Source organism: Leopardus geoffroyi, chromosome D4 (genome assembly GCF_018350155.1).
Source record: "Leopardus geoffroyi isolate Oge1 chromosome D4, O.geoffroyi_Oge1_pat1.0, whole genome shotgun sequence".
NCBI lineage: Eukaryota > Metazoa > Chordata > Mammalia > Carnivora > Felidae > Leopardus > Leopardus geoffroyi.
Genome location: NC_059342.1, coordinates 92,051,020 through 92,071,631, shown reverse-complemented (window position 1 = coordinate 92,071,631; position 20,612 = coordinate 92,051,020). Strand labels below are relative to the sequence as shown.

General features: G+C 65.8%; 1 protein-coding gene across 2 annotated transcripts in view; it reads right to left on the bottom strand.

Moving 5' to 3' along the window:
• The window catches only part of COL5A1 (collagen type V alpha 1 chain), a 150,573-nt gene that overhangs the window by 5,071 nt on the left and 124,890 nt on the right, over positions 1–20,612 (bottom strand). Inside the window, exons 47-65 of one of the 2 annotated variants that reach the window (XM_045468354.1) lie at positions 19,531–19,584; positions 19,319–19,426; positions 18,198–18,251; positions 17,327–17,434; positions 16,662–16,715; positions 16,350–16,403; positions 15,364–15,417; positions 14,678–14,731; positions 13,915–14,022; positions 13,760–13,813; positions 13,618–13,671; positions 12,378–12,485; positions 10,860–10,913; positions 10,079–10,114; positions 9,623–9,676; positions 8,971–9,226; positions 7,985–8,097; positions 5,467–5,535; positions 2,049–2,282 (exon numbers count right to left, since the gene is read on the bottom strand). In XM_045468354.1, coding sequence (XP_045324310.1) covers positions 2,049–2,282; positions 5,467–5,535; positions 7,985–8,097; positions 8,971–9,226; positions 9,623–9,676; positions 10,079–10,114; positions 10,860–10,913; positions 12,378–12,485; positions 13,618–13,671; positions 13,760–13,813; positions 13,915–14,022; positions 14,678–14,731; positions 15,364–15,417; positions 16,350–16,403; positions 16,662–16,715; positions 17,327–17,434; positions 18,198–18,251; positions 19,319–19,426; positions 19,531–19,584 — 1,680 coding nt within the window. Of the gene's footprint in view, positions 1–2,048; positions 2,283–5,335; positions 5,405–5,466; positions 5,536–7,984; positions 8,098–8,970; positions 9,227–9,622; positions 9,677–10,078; positions 10,115–10,859; positions 10,914–12,377; positions 12,486–13,617; positions 13,672–13,759; positions 13,814–13,914; positions 14,023–14,677; positions 14,732–15,363; positions 15,418–16,349; positions 16,404–16,661; positions 16,716–17,326; positions 17,435–18,197; positions 18,252–19,318; positions 19,427–19,530; positions 19,585–20,612 lie in introns of both variants that reach the window. The other variant, XM_045468355.1, reaches the window with a different exon arrangement.

Sequence of the window (20,612 nt, the reverse complement as noted above, 5' to 3'; positions counted from 1 at the left end):
TGGACTGTCTCCCTCTCTGCCATGGAAGCCAGGATGCTCCAGAATGCTCCGAGCCACATTCAAGCCCCTTCCCCAAGGACTTTCTGCTCTAGGAGACACTTCTTTGCCCTTCACGTCTCTGCCTTTACTGCCTTCAACTAGCGGGCCTCTGTTGTCAAAACCAGTCACAGGAACTGAGGGTTCTTCTGGGGCTCACGGCGGGCTGAACACAATCCCGAGCGCTTTTTAGGCGAGATTAGAAGTGCTCCTGGAGCCACCCTCTGAAGCAGATGCTATTACTGTCTCTACTCGCGGGAGGCGGGGAGGCAGGGATAATTTTACCTGCCGCCTCACGACCTTCTCACAGCAGCTCCCGTGTGTCAGGAGCGTGAACAGATGCCAGGAGGTTAAGGCCCCCTCCCACCCCCCCACCGATGCGTCTGGACCCCTCCCCAGGGGACTGGACTCCTCTGCTCTGAAGCAGGGACGAGTCCCTCACATTCCCCGGTCAGACCGCAGGACTGACCCGCACAAATCCCAGGGCACGGGGCCGCAGGGGGCAGGGGCAGAGTGCCTGGGTGAGCCCGTCCCTCTGGGCGTCCTGGCCTCACACTCGGCCCCGGTTCCCTCCCCTGTAATCCCCACAGTGGCCCCGGGGGGTGGGTGAGAAAAGGACCACAGGGCCCCCCGGGGGCCGGAGGGGGCAGTCCCGGCCAGGGCACCAGCCAGGGGCGGAGGCAAGCTCCGAGCCTGGGTCCCGCTCTCGGTGAACACCGGGCACCTCTGCCCGCTCGCCTTCCCTCTGGGCCCAGGTGGCAGCGCAGAGCTGTCTGCGACACTCTGGCCTGGCCCCGAGGGCACCAACCACCCTCAGCGGACCGGTCCCAGGCACGCCGGGACAGGATGGGGCGGGAGTGTGCAGCTGCGGGGACGGACACAGAGGCGAGAGCACGGGCTTGTCACACGCACCTGGTGGCAGCTCAGTGCGGGGGGACGCCCTCCCCGGCCCGAGTCACACTGTGACCAGCTCTCACAAATGCCCTCCCTGCTCCGTTCAAAGAGCAGGTCGGGCCGGGGCGGGGGGGGGGGGGGGCAACTGGCGGAACCACCGGAAGAATTGGAAATCACAGATGGTTTGCTCCACCCAGAAATCTTCCGGAAGGGCCCTGTCTGGGGCTGCCGCTGGGGATGGCCACCAGGTGACCGGCACGGCGCCTTCCAGAGAAGGACATCATGCCTGGAGGGAGGCCCCGCGGAGGGCCGGCCCTGGTCGTGGAGCGGGGGTGCAGCCCAAACTACCTGGCCCCGCGGGAGCTGGCCTGGGCACCTCGGGCAGGTCCCTGAAGAACAGGGGCCGGGAGGGGACAGCAAGACTCAGAGGCAACGCTTCCTGGCGGCCCCCGCCTCCAGCCTCTCAAAGGCCCCAGGAGGGGCACGCCCGAGGATCTCAGCAGGACCGGGCCCCCAGTGCGCGGCTGCACCTTAAACGTCTCCCGGGACACGAGGACACGGCTCAGACCTGCGGGCTGCCCAGGGCTGCCCCTCCCCTGGGCACCCAGGCCTCGCTCTGGGGGGGTGGGGGGGCACAGGCGGGTGTGCAGAGAAAGGCAACTGTCGTGGGGCCCGGGGCCCAAAGAGTGAGGCGCAACTCCAGCCCTGACTGGCCGTGCGGCCTGAGCAAGCCTCCCGTCAAGCCTGCAGGGCAGAGCGGCCCTTTCTGGCGGGCGGCTCGGGGCCCGGGCCTGACCCTCCACCCACAGAGCACAGCCCGGCACTTGGGAGCAGACCCAGCCTGGGTCCCGGCCGTTCCCAGGAAAGCCCTGTCCAAGAAGAGAGCCTCTGATTCCCAGCCGCGCTGACACACGTGGATGGGGCCACGGACCCGGCTCCCCGGCCTCCCGTGTCAGGGCTCAGCTTTCCCGGGTCGGGCGCCCTCGCTGCCCCCTGCACGCAGCGCAGGGCCGGCCCCGGAGGCGCCCGGTGACCGACATGGCGCAGACTGAAGGACGAACACCGGAGGCCTGGAGTGTGACACCCCGCCCCCCGGGCCGGCTGCGTGTGACACTCACAGCACAGCCATCCACCAGGGCGCGGATGTAGGGGCTGTTGTCGTAGGACATCTCCTCGTCGTTGGAGCCCAGGAAGCGCATGGCCTTGTCGTAGCTGCCCGTGGCCGCGTCCTGCCAGGCGACCGACTGGTAGCAGTTGTAGGTGATGTTCTGGTTGGCGGAGGCACTCAGGAGGCGCAGGAAGGTCATCTGGACCACACCCACGGGGTTGCCCTCGGCGTCCACGTAGGAGAGCTGGTGGGGGGGGGGGAGACAGGGAGGGCGCTCAGCAGCGGGGGGACACGGCCTCCTGCACGGCCGCCTCTGTCCACATGCCATCTCCTCCAGAACGAGAGCCACGCCGAGGGCAGCGCCCCGGAAACGTGCCACACTCCCGGCCCCCCGCCCCCCGAGGCCAGGGCGCACCGGCTCCCGGGGGGCTCCCTGGAACAGAGCTCGACACACCTCATTTCTTCCAGACACCCACACAGCCCTCCCACTCCTCCTGGCCTGGCGGGTCCCTGCTCCTCCAGGGCTCAGTTCATGTTCCTCCTCCTCCAGGAAGCCTGCCCAGGTCAGGTGCCCTCCCCACCTTAGCCTAGCTCGCTGTCTCTTTTCCCTACTGAGCTGGAAGGCCCTCCATGCCAGCGCTGGACCCCGTGTCACAGGCTCCTGGTGCGTGGCCGCAGCCCGCCCCGGACTGAGAGCACCCTGAGGGCAGAGACATGGCCCATAGTCCTGTCACCGTGCCTGGGGACCGGCCAAAGGAAGGTGTTCACGAGATCATGGTAATAAACGAAAACCTTTTGCTGGGCACCTATCACGTACTAGGCCCTGGCCATGGAGCCATGAGAACTGCAGACAGAGAGAGCAGGGGACCTCAGGGGCAACTTGGGCCAGTGGGGAGTGAGGCACAGGGTGCTCGAGGGCCAGGGCGACCGGGCGTCCTCCTGGAGGCACAGGGGAGCCACAGGATGGCACTCGGGAAAGGCCATTTCCACCTCTCCCGGGGCTCAGAATCCAGGGGAAAGCAGAGCACGCCTTCCTGCGGCCTGGGACGGGGCTCAGTGTTGCCCACACTTCGAGGGGGCCGTCGGGGCACCCTGGGGACGTGAGCCTCCCAAGAAGACCCCTCTCTCTGACAGCAAGCCCCGGGCACGGCATCAGGGAAAGACAAATGTGTCAGCTCTCAGGGACTCTCTCCAGCGTCACCAGCTGGTTACCCCAAACAGGGCTACCGGGCTCGGCGGGGCAGGCACGGGGCGTCCCGAGAGGTGAGCCTCAGTTTCCACATCCCGAGCAGATTCCAGCTTTCTGAACAGCAGGACGCGGCCAGGGGACGGACACTCCCCGCCCCCCCCCCCCCCCCACCCGCCCCAGACGAGCCTCGTCCCGCTCCAGCCAGGCATCGGGGTCTGAGGCTGGCCCCGGAAGAGCCGGCTGAACACGCGAAGGGGAATGAGGCCCACTCGCTTATATCCACACACATATAACCAGCGAGCACGGAGGCGGGGGGCCTGGCCGGCGATGCGGCCCCTTCCCGCCAGCTCCGCCTTTGCACACGGCGACCGGACACCTCACGGTCGGACCCTGAGGAGGAAGACCGAATACCAACCGGCAGTCCAGGCCATCAGATGCTCCTTCTGGGAGGAAGCTTGACTGACTGGAGGAAGCAGACATGCACAGGGACAGGCCAGCGAGCAACGCGGGACACAGAAGGACCCGAAGCCCCCAGGGCTGAGCGGGGCGGCGGGATGGCCGAATCCCGCCGCGAGTCCCCACCTCCCAGTGGGAAAGGGGCTCCTCGGGGTTATCTCCACGGGCTGGGTCCCGGGCAGCCCGTCCAGAGAGAGAGGCTACTCCTTTAGGAAGGGCCCCGCTTCTACGTTCCGCCAGGACGGTCACGGGCAGCTGGCAGTGCCTCAGCGGGAAAGCCCAAATAAGCAGGTGCTTCCGCTGGGTCCCACCTTGGTCTAAAGTGTGTGACACGGGCCGGAGGCAGGAGGCCGGCTACCGGGGTGGGTGCCGGGAGACGGTGTTCTGAGAGAGGGGAGAGGGCGCGGGGCCACGAGGCGGGTCCTTCTGTGAGCTGGCTGCTCCTTCTGAGGCGAGCACGACAGGGGTGGAGGGAGGAGAAGGGGCAGGTGGAGAAGCAGGTGGGGGGCCCGCCGTCCACGCAGGGAGATTAAAGAGGTCTCCACAGACGTGGCGAGGCGAGCGCGAGCCTTCAGAGCGTCTGCAAAGAGTGGCTTGGAAATCCAGGACGTGGACAGCATGCAATGCTGTTAGCTATGGAGTGCCGCGGGGTGTAAGGACGAGGGGCCCCGAGGGCGGAGACGGGGCAGAGGCCAGCGGGAAGCCACCGCTCCGTGAGTCCTTGGGGGATGTGGCTTCTGCGCCCGTGGGCAGGGCCGTGGTGCCGGCACGGATGGCGGACGGCCAGGTGGGGAGCCACGGAGCTCCCACGACATGGCTTCCGGGAGGGGAAGGACCCTCTCCGGGGGCGCGTGGAGAGGGGACGACCAGGTCTGAGGACGTGAAGGCTGGGAGCGAGGTTGGACACCTGCTACGCACCCACGTCCCGGGCCCTCGGCCCCTTCGCCTGCTAGAAGGAGGGCGCTGGACTCTGTGCACTGTATTCCAGAAAGGCGTCCGACCAAAGCCCTGGGACGGTCAGAGAAACGTGCTGGCCGCTGGCCGCTGGCCGCACGTAAAGGAGCCCAGACTGGCCCTCGGTCTCTGTGCCGGTGACAGAACGTCACTGGCTTCCTTCAGGATATTCCATGCCCTTCCATCTCTGGGAAAGATCACTGGGACTGGCTCCCCGGGAGTTAAAGCAGGGACTAGCCTAGTCGTGCGGGATGCGCAAAGACGCCTGTGGCCGGGTGGGCCATCAGGACGGCCCCTGGCCCAGCAGCCGCAGGGGCCCGTGTCCTGAAGAGAACTCGGTTGGTCAGCGGCCCAGGACTCGCCTCGTCTGACCTGCCCGCTAGGACGCAGCGCTCTATAAACCCCTCCGGCTCCTGGGGTCTCTGGTCCCAGCTCCTAGCGGCGCCCGGCTGTGGCTCTGGGCGGCCCGTGCACCAACCTCCTGTCCTGGACCGACCGGAAACCCGCCCGCCTGCCCCCAGGCCAAACGACCCCTCGTCGGGGATGGCGGGCGCCCAGGCTGGGTCTGGCTGTCGCGTGCCGCGGAGCAGCTTGGCTGGAGGGGCTCGAGCAGGGGTGGCGCACGGCGGCCGTCAGTGCCATGCAGAGCCGCGAGCCAGGCTGTGCCGCGAGCAGGCAGCGCCCCGGCGGCCACTTACCAGGGACCCTCGCTTGTACTGACTATACCAGGTAGAAGGCTGCTCTTTGGGCCAGCGGGCCATTTTACTCTGTAAGATACGAAACGGACGCGTGTGAAGGACAACCGCGCGCAAGTCGGAGGCCGCCTTACCAGTTTACCGCGCTTGAATTCACTGAACCAGGAACCTGGGTTTTCTTTGGGCCAAGAAGTGATCCTGGCCTAAACATCGAGCGGGGAGGTGGGGAGGGAGAGAAACAGAACGACAGGGTTACTAGGAGCCTGCCCCGCCTGCAAACACACCTCCTCCCGCCCGCGGCGCGCCCCTGCGCCTCGCCCCACGTGGCCGAGGGGGTTCCGCTCGCCCGGGGACAGCCCGGGGGCCACGGCGGGGACAAGGGGAGAGCGGGGGCCTCGGTATCCTCTCCGTGTGTGCACATCCAGCCGCCAGCACGGGGCCTGGCACTTCCCAAGTGCCGGGTGGGGCCGCGGGGTCAGGGTCCAGACGACCGAACGGATTCCCAGGGACCGAGATGAAGGCAGTCATGACAGTAAGGGTCAGCATCTGCCGACGGGCCAAGGGCAGCACACTCGGCCACCCCGCCATGTGATGCGTGGCTCTGCCCGGGGACGGGGTGGGCAGGGGCGCTGCCAGGGCTGGGCCGGCTGGGGGTGAGCCGTGCAGGTGGTTGATGCATGTGGTGGGCGTGCGTGCGTGTGTGTGTGCGTGCGTGCGTGCGGTGGGCGGTGCCTCCCTGAAGACGCAGCGTGGAGCCGACCCGGTGGCAGAGGAGGGCCCCCAGCTGGCGTGTGCTCAGCGCAAGGCCGAGGTGCTGTTCCCAAGGTGGGGCCCAGCACAGAGCGGGCTCGTACCCAGTGCACACTCAGTGCACGAATGCATGCGTGTGAGCCCTCCTCGGGGAGGACGCCTGCCCCTGGCTCCGGGAGCAGGAACGGGGAGCCGCTGGCTGCAGGCACAGAGCCGGGGAGCCCAGCGGGCGGGCCCACGGGACCCAGGCCCCACGGTCTGCTGTGCGCAGCAGGGGAAGAGGAAGCCTGACTCCCTGTCCTGTCCCCCCGGGCTTCCCCTCTGGGCTGGCCTCGTACCGGGGAGGGGAAGGGGCCTCGGGGAGGAAGAGGCACCCCAGTGCCCCCTCCTGTGCATTTCCGAACGGGCACCTGGCCTCCTCTGGGAAGCAGATGGCAGGTGCGGGTGGGCACTCCTGCCTTAAACCCCCGCCCTCCCGCTGCCTGACGGGGAGGGGCCGGGCGGCCGAGGGTCCCGATTTGCATGAGGCTCAGTCCGAGGAAGAGGGCAGAGCAGTGGGGGTCACTCAGTGCCCCCGGCCTGCTGTCCGCCCAGCTACAACGCCAGCTCGGGCTCCCGGGGGTATCTGCTGGTTCTCCAGGAGCGAGGCCGCTTGGCGGGGAAAGAGCCACAAAAAGGATGAGAACCAGCGTCTTTCCCACCCGAATTTCCTCCTGGGCCTCTGCCAAACGGGAGGGTCCTGCGGCTTGCGTTGTCTTTTTGAACCTCAGGGCGTTTGTCGCTGGGCATAAAGGGATTTCAAATTTCAGGTTGGGGAGAGTGTGTATAAGACAGGGGCGGCTCAGGTCATGATCTCACGGTTTGTGAGTTCGAGCCCCGCGTCGGGCTCTGGGCTGATGGCTCGGAGCCTGGAGCCCGTTTTGGATTCTGTGTCTCCCTCTCTCTGACCTTCCCCCACTCACGCTCACATCTCTCTCTCTCAAAAATAAACACTAAAAAAATTTACAAAACAAAACAGGGGTCCCCAAATCGGGCCTGTCAGGGTGGAGCTCCTGTCCCTGTGAGCCGGGCCTTCTGTCCAGGGGTGCTGGGGCCCCCCAGTTTCAGCAAGATTTAGAGATAAGGGGGCCCTGACGCTGCTCTCTCCCAGGGGATCTGCTTCTCAGCGCTGTGGCCAGTAAGGAGCTGCAGGCCTCAGGCTGCCCGGCTCTCCTGCATCGGAGCCTCGGCTGTCTGCACAGCTGGCCGCCTGAGGGGCGCCGTGGAGGTCTGCGCAGGCCCCACGCAGGCCCCACGCAGAGGGCTCTGTGCCATCTTTCAGCTAGAGACCTCGCTCACCTTACCTGTCCCGCACCAAGGCGGAAAGGAGCCCACGTCCACCCACACACCCGTGCGCACACACAAACCCCCGGCACAGAGGCGACGGCTGATGTTGATGGTCCACGCGGTCTCCGTGAACCAGAACCCCGCCCGCCGACACCCTGCACCCAACAGACTTCAGAGGGACGCGCTGTACTCGGGACGGACAGGAGCAGGTGCCCAGGAGGAGGCTCCTACTAAGAACTGAGGCAGACGCCAGCCTCTAAGAGACGTGTCCGGGTGACTTCGTGCTTGCCCCCAAAGTCCCCCCCCCCCCAAGGGCCTCAGGTCGGCCTGGGGTCAGAACCACGGGGTCATCTGAAGAAGGCTTGGAGCGACCAGTGGTTGAAATCCCAGCCCGGGGGAGGGGGGCAAAATGCCCGGGGGCTACCCTCTTCCGCCTTGCCATGGCACGAGGCTGTGCCCATCGTGTCCTGTGGCTCTGGTCTACTTTCCGGGGGAGAAACCTTCACCTGGAAACCGCCGGGGCCGTCAGCCCGGCCGTGCGGTGACAGGAAGGCAGTCGGGGAGGCAGGCACTTACCCCCTCGGACTTCTTGTCGGGGAAGACGCACGTCGCCCCTCCGGCCGTGAAATTGCAGTAAACTTTGAAGGAGTCTCTGGAGCAGCCTTGGTTAGGATCTACCCAGTATTCACCTGGACGGCAGACGGGGAGGTGGGTTCGTGAGCTGCTCCCTGCGTGGTTCCAGAAGCATCCGCACCCTGTCGGCTCAACCGTTCAAAACCCACGGCCCGGCCCACAGGCCGCCAGGGCGGGCCTTCCCCGGGTCTGTGCGCTCGCGCTCTGCCTTTCGTGCTGCACCCACATGGAGGCACGACGGACCCGCCACCAAGAACCGGGAGGGAGGGTGAAGCCCAGGGCCCGTCAGCGCTGGCAAACGGCCCCCGCGGCAGGTGGACGGGAGTACAGAGATGCCCCAGGTGGGCTTGGAGGTTCACGCGCTCGGGGTCAGAGAGGCCGGGGACCGGGGACCTCGGGGGAGAAGCGCTCGCGCTTCCCAGGGGGGCAGCAGCCGGCCGGCTAACGGGGCCGTGGGCTGCATGTGGCCTAGGGCCGTGAGCCCGGGAGGGGTGCTGCGTTTCCGGAACAGTCCGGACAGTCCGGGTCTCGCAGGCTGCTTCCCCAGGCAGCGCCCGGATCCTGACACCAGGACGTGTCCCAACGGCACGGGGAGGGACGTGACCCCCGCGGCAGCCCTGACTTCAGGCGTGCTGAGCACTCGGCACACCGTCTCTGCCTCTGCTAGGGCACGCGCTTCTGTCCCCGCTTCACGGACGGGGCAGCCGAGGCTCAGGGTGACAGGTGACGCACGAGACAGTGGCCGAGACGGGACTGGAAGCGGGCCCCGGGCCACCTCGGAGCCCGGCCCTGCTTCCCCGGCCCCCCTTTCCCGGGGCGCGTCCCGTGCTGCCTCCGGCGGGCCCGCAGCTGACGCACGGATGGGGGCCCCGAGGCCGTGTCCTTCCCACCGCGCGGGCTGCCCCGTCCCCACCCCCGTGCGCCCCTACCGTCCGGGAAGTCGGGATGGCAGAGCTGCAGATCCTTGCAGGTGCGTGCGGGGTTCTGCTGCGTGCCCAGGGGCCGCTTCATCTGCTCGATCTCCAGCTTCAAGGAGTTGAGGGAGCCGAAGATCTCCTCCATGCCGTCCGCGTAGTCCGCGTAGCTCTCGCCGGCCCCGTCGTCCAGCAGCTGGCTGGCGTCGATGTTCCGCCGGGTCCTGGATGCCTGGATCGGCAGGGGCTGGATGACCTCGCCGGGGGGACCCTGTGTGCAGAGAGGACCAAGGGGCTCTGGCGGGAGCAGGGCCGGGGGGCCGTGGGGGGGCCCCAGCCGAGGACAGACACAGGAATCGAGAGGCTGTGTTGCCCACACGGGGTGACCCGGGGGGCGCGCCCCACAATCTGGCTCGTCAGGGCCTCTGCCCATCACCCCGGGGCCTCACGCGGTGCCGCCCGCTGTCCCATGCACACGGATGGGCACACACGCACGCACACACGTGTGCACTCTCTCCCCCTCTGCCCAACCAGGCCTCCCAGAGAGAGGCAACTGGACCCCGTCCACCAAGTCCTGGACAGCGAACAGCACCCACAGACGCTCCCACGACCGCCTCCGCGTCAGGAGAGCCCCCACCCCACTTTCAAGTGTTCGAAGGGGACTCACCGGCGGGCCGGGGGGTCCTGGGTGGCCTGCCTCACCCTTCGGGCCAGTGGGACCCTGGGAAGAAGGAAAGAGAACCAGGATGTGACTTAACCCCACCTCGTGCTCTGGATGATCTCCAGAAACCTGCATGGAGACGGCAAGGGACAGAGTCTAGCGTGCCGGGGGGAGGACGGCAGAGACCCTCCTGTCCACAGTCCCAGCTGTAAGAGCCTGACGCCCCGAGACGGGAGCTTAGGCGCACCGTCCTGCTGAGGTGGGGAGCGACGGCCCGAATGCCTCTGTCTGCAGCGACCCAGGCTGCGGACGTGCTCAGGACCTTCAGCTCTGGGAGAGAAGCATGAAGACCAAGCCATCAGGGGTCGAGGGGGCGAAGGCGGCCCAAAGCGGTCATCCAGGGGGATGCACGCCCCTCCTCCCCCGGGCAGAGGGGGCCCATTCGGGGTGCAAGCCACTTACCGAGGAGCCCTTAGCACCTTTTGGCCCAGGAGGACCCTGCAGAGAGCGGGGGACAGAGCGTCAGGGAGCGGGCACCCCTTCACCTCCAGGCACCCACCTCAGGCCGGGCTGGGCCTTCTCCCCCTCCCCCGTGCCCCAGTCCCTCTCCTAGGAGCCTGAGCTTGTATTGGCTTGTCTGGGGGGCAGGCTGGCGCTCACCCGCTGGGAGGCCGAGGGGCCTGTCTGACGTGGTCACGCTGCCCCCACCCCAGCCGAGACACCACACATTCAGGCAGCCAGAGTTAGAGGGAGAGCAGGGCCAGCGTCAGATCCACGGGGCCACCTTGGGCCACACGGACCCAAGGGGCAAGCGGAGGCTGGAGGCCGTGGGGGAGGACCCTGGCGTGCAGGGTGCCCTGGGAATCGGGGGCGCCCTATGGATAGCCCCCCACCCCTCGTCCGGGCCGAGCAGTCCGGCTCACGCTGATGGGGACACTGTCCTCACCTCCCCCCCACCCCCGGATGTGTGCGGTGGAACAGCCACGTTCCCTCAAATGCCCGCCTCCCCTACCTGGACCCGGGGCCCAGAGACCCCACCTCGCTGTGTGGCTCACGGCCCTGATGTGGAGATATGGGCAAATCCACCCTGGGCCCAATGTCCACTGGGCAGTGGGACCCAACCCCGGGTCTCCTGACTGTCCTGTGACCCTCCCGCCACATACTGAGGCCCAGGCCCAGGCTCACCCGCCTCCCTGCTCCCCCCAGAATGACCAGAGACCACCAGCCCCTCCCAGATACACACCGGCAAGCCGGGAGGGCCCGGAGGGCCGATCGGGCCGGAAGGACCAGTGATGCCCTGAAAAGGAGCAGAAAACACAGGCCATCAGGCGAGGGAGGTCACAGACACACTCACCTGCTGGAAGCCGAGTTCCTCAGCTCTCACAGTCTCTCCTCCAGCGCACACGGCCCGCAAGGGGCCTGAACACGTGCCGGGAGGTGCCCGTCCCTCGCCCGGCTGCCCGGGGCCCGGCCAGACTCTGGCATCTTCGGGCCGTGGGGAGGTGACTTCGTATCGTCACCCCTTCTAACGTTCCGACTTGACATACACAAGCCCCACACCAAGTGGTCCCCCCGTTGCTGATTTCCACTCGTGGTGTGAGCACAGGCCCTGGGGGGTGGGGGACGTCAGTGTCCTGGGGTCCCTTTGTGCCTCCCCTTTGTTCCTCCCCACTTAGAGCTTGGAGCCAGACCCCGTCCACACAGGCCAGCCCGGCTCGTTTTAGCCTCCGGCACCCCCGCAGCCGCAGGGCGCCCAAGGCTCACCTGGAGCCCTGACTCCACATGAGCTTCCCCCTGGGGCGTAAGCGCCTGCCACGGCAGAGGGAGGCTGAGAGAGTCCGCCCTTCCCCCTCCCCCTCTGCCACACAGGGACCGGGGCAGCTCACTGCTGTCAGAATCCCAGAAATTCTCAAGCCGGCTCCCCCCGGCCGGGACGCTGCAGAGACCGGTTTGCTGTGATGGCTGACTCTGGTGGTGGAGACCCTGGACACCCTCCTAATTCTCGAGGTCACTGGTCACCACGCCCTGGACAGCTCCCATTTGGGGAAGACGGTGGCAGATGGAACAGGGGCTCTGGAGGACACCACCCTACAGCCACAGGCGGCCGTCAGCGGTCCCACTTCATTCCCTGCCCCCGCGGCTCTGCCTCACGAGTGCTGCCCCCTTGCGGGTCAGGCGGGGGCCAAGGTGGGCGCGGCCAAGGGCGTGAGCACCTTGGGAAGCGGAGAGTTATACCCGGAACGAAGCCCTCGCTCACACGGGGAAGCGCACAGCCACGGCAGGCCCGCCTCATCCCCTATCCTGCTGCCACGCACACATCGCCCTTCCCCGGCCACGGGGTCCGCCTGTGCCCTGCCCTCCCGGGGCTCAGTGGTGCGGGGCCGGGAGGCTCTCTCTGGCTAAGGTTCGCTGGGGGTGCAAACGCCAATCACTACTGTGGTTCCCAGGGAAGTCTAGGGCCAGGCGTGCATATCCGGGGTCGGGGGGGAGCCCGGCCCGCGGGTCTGGCAAACGTGGTGGAGACTTGCCAATGACCTGGGGGCAGTTAGCCGGGTCACAGGCCCTCGAGTGGGGTGAAGCAACGCCCCCTCTGGGGCCACCAGGGCAGCGTCCCCTCCGCTGTTCCCCTCCAGACGCGACGGACGTGAGGACATCCTCGCAGCTTTAACCGGCCTCGGGTCCGCTGGGCACGGAGCGCCAGGTCGTAAGCCGCTTCTCACCATCCGCGAGGACGCTCACTGGGGGGCCCCACCTCACGCACCTGTTCGCCCTTAGGGCCGGAGGAGCCCTGCGGGCCGGGGAGACCGCGGTCGCCCTTTTCACCCTGTTCGCCCGGAGGTCCGATGAGTCCGATCAAGCCTGGATGACCCTGTTTGGAAACAAAGGCATGAGGCGGCGCTCGCTGTGGCCGCGCCTCCCCGCCAACCAGGTGAGCCGGCGGGACGTGGCATGTCCCGGCCACGGGAAGCCACGGAGTCACCGGCCAACACCTCCCGGTGTGGAAACCGGCCTAAAGACAGCTCAAGGGACAGGCGAGCAGGTCTGAGAGTCGGCCTTTGGTCAAATCATGGTCTAAAGAGACAGGGAGACACAGATCCCAGACCAAGGTGATAACACGGTTTCCTGGGTGACGCTGTTTTGTGCGTCTGCTGTGCGTTGCCCAGTTTTTCTACGGCCACCGTGTATGCCTTTTGTTATGGGCACAGAGACATTTATGGACCTAAGGGAAAAAGTTACAGGGTGTTATAGATACGACAATTTTTCATGTTTCTCTACAAGGGACGCTCTCTACACAGGCTTACGTGTGTTCGTTTCGTAGGAGCCTGTGGAAAGTTCTAGAAGGACTCTTCCAGTTTTCCTTACTTTAGGGATTGAGTGGTGATAGGCAGGGCGTAGAAAAGAAACAGACTCCCCAGTCCTTTTTAGAAGGAACTATCTGGGGGGCGCCTGGGGGGGCTCAGCCAGTTGAGCGTCTGACTTCGGCTCAGGTCACGATCTCACGGTTCGCGGGTTCGAGCCCCGCGTGGGGCTGTGCCGACGGCTCGGATCCTGAAGCCTGCTTCGGATTCTGCGTCTCCCTCTCTCTCTGCCCCTCCCCCGCTTGTGCTCTGTCCATCTCTCTCTCAAATAAATAAAATTAACAAAAATTTTTTTAAAAAGGAAGAACTATTTGGTTTGTGTGTGTGCTTTCTATCTGTCCATAAATCAGTGTGAGCAGAAAAAAAATCACCCCCCAGCTGGAGAAAAGGAAGCGGGCTTTGCTGTGCTGCAGAATCCACAGCGGGCACACTGCTCAGGCCCTGGACACCCTTCGGCCACGGTCTCCCACCGAGGACAGGGACCGAGTCCCCCGTACAGCACAGACTGGTTACGTTCCCAGCCTTCCAGGACCTGTCCCTGGCCAGCAGCGGGCACTGGACGGACAGGTGGCTGATAGTTTGAAATCCCAGACATGGGGGGCCCCGAGTCGCAGCCTCAGAGGCACCGGAGTCCTGTCTTACCTTTTCCCCCTTAGGGCCAGAATCTCCTTTGAGGCCGGGGAGTCCTGGGGGACCCTGCGGGGAAGAGGTGGAGGGATCAGAGCTCTCCTCCCCAACCCCACCCTCCACCCCTGCCGGGGAGCCCCTCAGGATCATCACTCACCATGGGGCCGGGGGGGCCATCGGGGCCTGGGGCGCCTGGGAGACCTTGCTCACCCTGAAATGCAATGGGCCCTCAGCATGAGCCCCATAGGGCCCATCCTGTGCCCACGCCCCCACCCGGCAGCCGCTGCCCCTCCCCGGCCCCCGTTCGCTCACCACAGGGCCAGGGATCCCTCGCAGGCCATCGGGACCGGGCTTCCCAGGGGCCCCCTGGGGGCCGATGGGGCCAGTCTTCCCAGGAGGGCCTTCTAAGCCGGCTTCCCCCTGCAGGGACACAGATGCTTGAGGCTGTGGCCACCTTGGCCCACGATCACCACCCAGAGGACCCCAGATGCCCTCAGATATCTGGGGCTGTCCCAAGTTCTTTACGGAAGCCACCCTGGCCAACTCTCCACCCCTCTAATTTCCTCGGTTGTCTGGGCTTCCCAGTCTCCAACGATCTCGGCCACCATGGCCGTTCCAGCCAGCCCTGCCTTCATGGCGGGCTCAGCCACCACTGCCTGGGCAGGCCTGGGCCTGGAGGGCTCCCGTCCCTGCATCAGTTACCGACAGGGCAGCTCCAGGAGGCCCACAGGGCCATCAGAGTCACAGGGAGCGGCCCCTCGAGGGCCCTGGGCGCCCCGCCTTCTGCCCGGCCCCGCAGTGGGTACTGGGTCAAGCACCAGGCCGGGTACCCCAGCACCAGCTGCCCTCTCCTTAGGCTGGAGGGGCGGACGGCCTGCGGGCCTGTGGGCACCACAAGCTGTCTCTCTCCCGCTTTGCGGCGAGAGCAAGGCCTCCCTCTGAGCTGGCCCAGCTCCCTGCTGCCTCTGTGGCTTTCCTGTGTCCCCACGTCTCCACTTCACGCCCGACTCGGCCGCCATGCAGGCAGCTCTTCTGGGAAGCTCGACAGTCACGGCTGAGCAGAGAAGCACATTACCTTGGCTCCCTTCTCTCCCTGTCTGCCTTCGGGGCCTGCGGGGCCGGGGGGGCCCTGGAACAGAGCAAGGGAACAGCGTGTGAGGAGCTGCCTGAAGAAGCCAGAGCCATGAGGTCTGTGTCTGCAGGGAGATGGGCCGGGGGACGGGGGCGGGGCGGGGGGGGGGGGGCTCCCGGCCGCTGGCCAGCATGGATAAGGCCCCCTGAATGAGTCCCAGTGGTCTCAGTTCTGGAAAAGGCCTCTGGGTCAGTCTGGGGAAGCCTCTGGCAGCCCGCAGTGCTGGGGCCCCTTTCCCGCTCACACACCAGGCAGGCCAGTCTACCACAGCACCCTCCAGACGCTAAGTATACAACGTGCAGAGAAAGGCCCGTTTCGCCCGCTCGGACTTTTGAGAGAGGTCTGACGCAGGGGGCGAGGCCCTCTCCGGCTTCGTGGGTGTCTTTCCCCCCACGACGGGCACCACCGATGGCATCAGCACTTGGCCTCCCCCAAAAGCACAGGGCGACCGACCTAGCAGGTCTGAGGTTTGATGACACGACGGGGCTGGAGAGCACACCTCAACCGGAAGCAGGTGCCCGGTGAGGGCCGCCTAGCGGACGCGGGGCCAGGCGGAAGGGCGGAGGGGAGGGGCGGGCCTCACGCAGAAATCTCGCAGGCAGGGGCGACGTACAGGATTATTTATTTACCCTTTTTCCTGGAGGCCCAGACGGTCCCGGTTCACCAGTAGGGCCCGGGGATCCCTGGGGTCAGAGAAAGAACACAGAATTTGGGAATCAGGGTCGGTCAGACGGACGCCTGGCACGAAGTTCTCGGAGTGTGCGCCCCGTCCTCGGCCGGCCCCGAGGCTGCCTCTCTCTTCCTCTGGAGCTGCCACAAGTCCCAGGTGAAGTCATCCCGCACCGGGGCTCCAGCAGCAGCGGGACCGGGAACCCTGGCTCGCGGCCACGGTTCTGCCGCATTTTCAACCAGCGACCGTCCACACCACCCTCTGGATGCCCAGCGACCGTCCACACCACCCTCTGCCCACATCCCCGGCGACAGGAGTGGACCCCGAGGCACGGGGAGGACAAGGGTGGCCCCGAGTCCCAGCCCCGGGAGCAGGGGAACTCGGGCATCTCCGGGGCTTTGTTTGCTGCTTGTCTCACACGGGCGACGCCAGCCCGTGCCCGAGGGTCGAAGTGCCCAGCAGCAACCTGCCTTGTTGGTGCAGGGTGGGGGTGAGGGAAATCGGTGAGGACTCTGGGGCCGTCCCCGAGGAAGGGGAGGCCCATTGGGGTCGGTTCCAAACCGGGCACACGTGGCTGGAATCAACGTTTCAGAAACTCAGTGTCGGGGATAAGAGGCAAGTCTAGTGTGATTCCAGCCCAGGGGGCTGACCCGGGCAGAGCCCTTTGGGGGAGAGGCACCAATTAGGCAGAAATAGGGCCATCCTGACATTCACGGGTGGGCTTGGGGTGGGCAGGGGCTCCCCGGTGACAAGTGACAAATCACCAGTACAGCTGTCCCCAGCTTCCACCAGAGCCCTGCAGGGAGCTCGCGGGGAAGAATGGCTCCTACGAGGGAACTGGGCTCGGCTCTTTCTCAGAAAGGAACAGAGCAAGTCGCAAATCCCAAGAGCGCCCGACACCTCCACCAGGTAGCTGGGGTCCCTGGAGGTCACGAGAGGACTCACCGTTTGCCCAGCCTCACCGTCGTCCCCTTTGTCACCAGGGGGGCCATCTTGACCCTGAGGGGATAAAAGCAAGTTCCTCCTGTCTCCCGAGTCACACGCCAATGCCCGCTGTGTCCCCAGTCCCTTCCCGAGAACCCAACCCTCTCTGGGCGGCCAAGCGGGAACTCCTAAGCAACACAGCCTGGAGGCCACGTGGGAGAGCACCGTGTCCCAAGGAGGATTCACAGAAGACAACCAGGAAGGCAAAACCCCGATGGCAAAAGCAGGGGGAGGGCTGGTGGGGGTGGGGGCTCCGTGGCCTTGAACACCTACCGCGGGGCCAGGCTCTCCGGGGGGACCAGGATCTCCAGGAAAGCCGACGGGGCCCTGAAACAGACACAGAGGCACGTCGGGGCCCCGAGCAACCGGGGGGCTGCCGCCGCATCCCCAGGACCCCCGCCTCACCCAGCCCCCGCAATGCCCTCTGTGTGACACCAGGAGTGCGCCCACAGCCCGGAAGCTCCCCGGAGACCACCTCATCCCAGCCACACCCCACGCGGGAAAGGAAGGCTCAACCCTCCGCTTTCAGGGCACACGGAGGAGGGCAGGCGCCGTGCCCATGACTCCGTTCCCGGGGCTCCGGGCTGAGACCAGGCCCAGACCTTCAGGCTTCTAGAACATGCTAGTAGAAGTCCCTTCTGAGACGAAGCGGGACAGGCCACAGGAAGGTGGCATCCGCGTAGACCGCTGCTCCTGCAGCCCATTTAGCAAGCTTCCGGGGCTGGGCACACGAGGCCCGGAAGCCCCCTGCCCCACCCCTCCTCTTCCTCACCTCCACATCTCCGGCCCAGCAGCTGGTGTGAAAGCCTCTACGCTTTACAAACGTTACCCCAAGACCCATAGTGGTCGGGAGCTTTAGTGTGCCAGCAGAGAATGAGAAAAGCCGGGGCCCGGAGGTCGCCAGCTTCGGGGCGCCCTGGCATCTCGGAGTTACTCACGGGGCTGCCTTTGGGACCGTCGTCCCCAGGAGGGCCTTTGGGTCCAGGGGGTCCAGCTGCACCAGAAGGGCCCGACTCGCCCTTCTCACCCCTTTCTCCTTTGGGTCCCTGGAGGAAAAGGCCAGCGTCGGTGCCCTCGGAGCCGGCCCCAGTTTCGCAGAGTGCCGTGCTGGCCTCAGGCCAACCCCCTTGTTTGCACGGGAAAGCGAGTGCCCTCGGGGTGGGGGTGGGGGGGCGACACGCTGGGCCCAGTGGGTCCCCGAAGCTGCTCGTGCTCCCCAGCCCTTGGTGGCCCCCGGCGATGGCCTGGCCCCGTTGGCATTCCAAGGTGGGCCTGACGGGCCCACCGGCTTTCTGGGGCCCCTGGAGGGGACCTTTGGCTTCCAGGTGGGAGGGGCTGCGGGGGCCCAGGACACCCGCCCACTCCCCGGTGTGCAGGCGGAGGCGGAAGCGAGAGGCCAGGAGACCCCTGTCCACCGGCCGTCTTCTGTGCCCGAGAGCCTCCCACAGGCCGTCCTGGAAAGAACGCCCGTCTGACCTGCGAAGGTCAGAACACTCCAGTCCGGGCTGAGGAGAGGACAACTGCCTCCGTGTTTGTGGCAGCCACGAGCAGGTCTGGATCACCGCAGACGGCGGAGGGACTCATGGCCTTCGCTCACGGGTGTTCACCGCCAACGTCTTCGCACACACACACACACGCGCGCACACACAGGCAGGCTCACACGCACGCACGCCTCTTGGTACAGTAACCCCACGGAGGTAAGCGTGAGGGGGACACACGGCTCCTGTCACATGGACGGGACAACTGGGGCAGACTGTGAGCTTCCCACCCAGCAGGGGCCCGTGGTCGGGGCCCCCCCGGCCCACTCACCGGAGGGCCCCCCTCTCCAGGCAGGCCAGGCTCTCCAGCTTCACCAGGCTCACCCTAAGGAGGAAACGCGACACGGTTACGGTGGCACCGAGAACAGGGGCCCCGGCTCCAAGCACTTAGCAGACCCTCACTGCCGTCGGGCAGGTGGGGGCCCGGGGCGAGCGAGCGGCCGGCGCACTCTGACGGCGTGTGGGGTTGGAAGGCAGACGCGTCCCCGTCAGGGCGTGTGTTGGCCTTGGTACTCGCAGACCGTGACGTTCACACAGAGGAGGGGACCAGAGCAGGCTGGGCGTCACAGATGGCGCTCGGGTGAGCTCTGGGGGACGACGAAGAGAAGGCAGTGGGAGGGACAGGGGACGGCGCAGGGGGGAAGGGCCGGGCCCAGGCGGCGAATACACAGCACCACAGGCTCAGAGGGCGCAGCCGCCCTGGGCGGAGGTGGGCGCGCTGGGAGGGAGACGCCTCCGAGCGGAGGCAGCGCATCATTAGTTGGTGGGTTTTAGCAGGAGATGCTTCTCTGTTAAGGTTCGTATCGTGAAAAATGGGCAGTGACGGAGAACTTGTTTCAATGTAACGGGCTGATGTGGGAAAGTTCTGGAAATGGCGTCCAGGGACTGCAAATGGGCAGGAGCACGTTGGCCTCGTCCCTTTTATCCCGAGGAAGTAGGGCAAGGGCTTTAGCAGCGGAGCAAGGTCACGGGCACCGTGTGGAGTCCTGCCCGCGCACACGAGTGCACACACAGAGCCCGCCCTGCTCACGGAGGCATCCCCAGGGCCCACGCCCTGCAACTCATCCCATCAGATGAGGGGGACCCCAGGCCGTGAAGCAGGAACGGTAAACGTGGACACGCCCGCACTGCCAGGAACGGACAAGACCCATCAGAGCCGGATCTGGGAGGGGGCTGGGCCTCCCTGCTGGTTGTAGCGCTTGGAAATTCTGCAAACGGCTGCCGGGAACAGGGGTCAGAGCCCCCAGCTCCACGGCACAGGTCTGCCAAGTGTCAAGGTGCGTCTGACGGGAACGACCCAGCAACGCCCCGCACGCCTGTATCCGCAGCTGGACACACACGCACACGCACACACGCACATCGGCCGCCAGAACAGCGAGGGGCGTGAGTCACCTTCTCTCCCACCGCACCGGGATTGCCTATGCCACCCGGAGGCCCTTGTGGCCCGTCAGCGCCTGGAGCTCCAGAGGGTCCTCGGGGGCCGGGGGGGCCCGGGGGTCCCTAGGGGAAGGAGAACCAGTGAGCAGAGACAAAATGCAAACTGTGACCGAAACAGAAACGAGCCGCCACGCCCGGCCGGGCCGGCGCATCCTGGTCACGCTTACCATCTGACCCACGTCCCCAGTCTCGCCCTTCTCTCCGGGAGGTCCTGGCAGACCCTGGGGACAGGAACACGGCAGAAACTTAGCAGGTCGGTGTCGCGCTACCCCAATACCCACGAGGCCTTCACGGTCTCCCCACCACCGCGCCAAGCAAGCATCCAGAGCCTCAGAATGTGCTTCTGAGCGTATATAGCCAAATGCGAGGCCACCCCCGTGATGCCAGGTCTTGGAATTAGCCGGAGGAAATCGTGAGAGAGTACTTGGAGATTTATGGACCAAGGCGCTTGCCACACTGTCCCATTAAACAGTAAAACCTAATGAGCCAACAGCAGGGAAATGCCGGAATAAATTATGTCGCCACCATATGCTGGCAGTGACTAAAAATCACGTTTTCAAAATAAATAAAAAGGGACACGTCTAAAGAATATCTAGTAACCCGAACATAACGCGTAAAACGAAACGCAAGGAGCTGTGCTCAAACTTTGCGAACGCTCCGCGTGATTCCGGTTTTGCAAAAGCTGAAGATCACACACGCGCGTGCGTGCGTGTGAATCCACGGAGGTAAGACGCGCCCGGGCGTTTAAAGCCATCGGTCCTGAGTCGTACGTTTGCCAGGCACTCTTTTCATCTACAATTCTTACAGTGGGTCAATCGGGTCAATCATTTCCACCATCTCTGCACCGAGTGCAGGAACCCACACCCCTGGTCAGGAGAAGCAAATAGGGACACGTCTGCGGTCACGGGGATTTGCGTTGTTTCCAATTAATGAGGACGCCCCGGGAGGCCCACAGAGCCTGGTCTTAGATTCCCCATTCTTAAAATGTCAGGAGGAGAGGGGTGGGGGAGGGGAGAGGAGAGGGGAAGGAGGGCGGAGGAGACGAGAGGGGAGAGGGAATCAGGACGGGGAGAAGGGACAGGAAGGAAAGGGAAGGGGTAGGGGAGGGAAGGTGAGAGGAGGGGGGAGGGAGGAGGGGAGGAGGGGGGAGGGGAGGGGAGTGGAGGGGAGAGGGGGAGGGGAGGGGAGAGGGGAGACAGAGGAGGGGGACGGGAGGGGCCGGCACAGCAAAGATGAGGGCCCTTCAGAA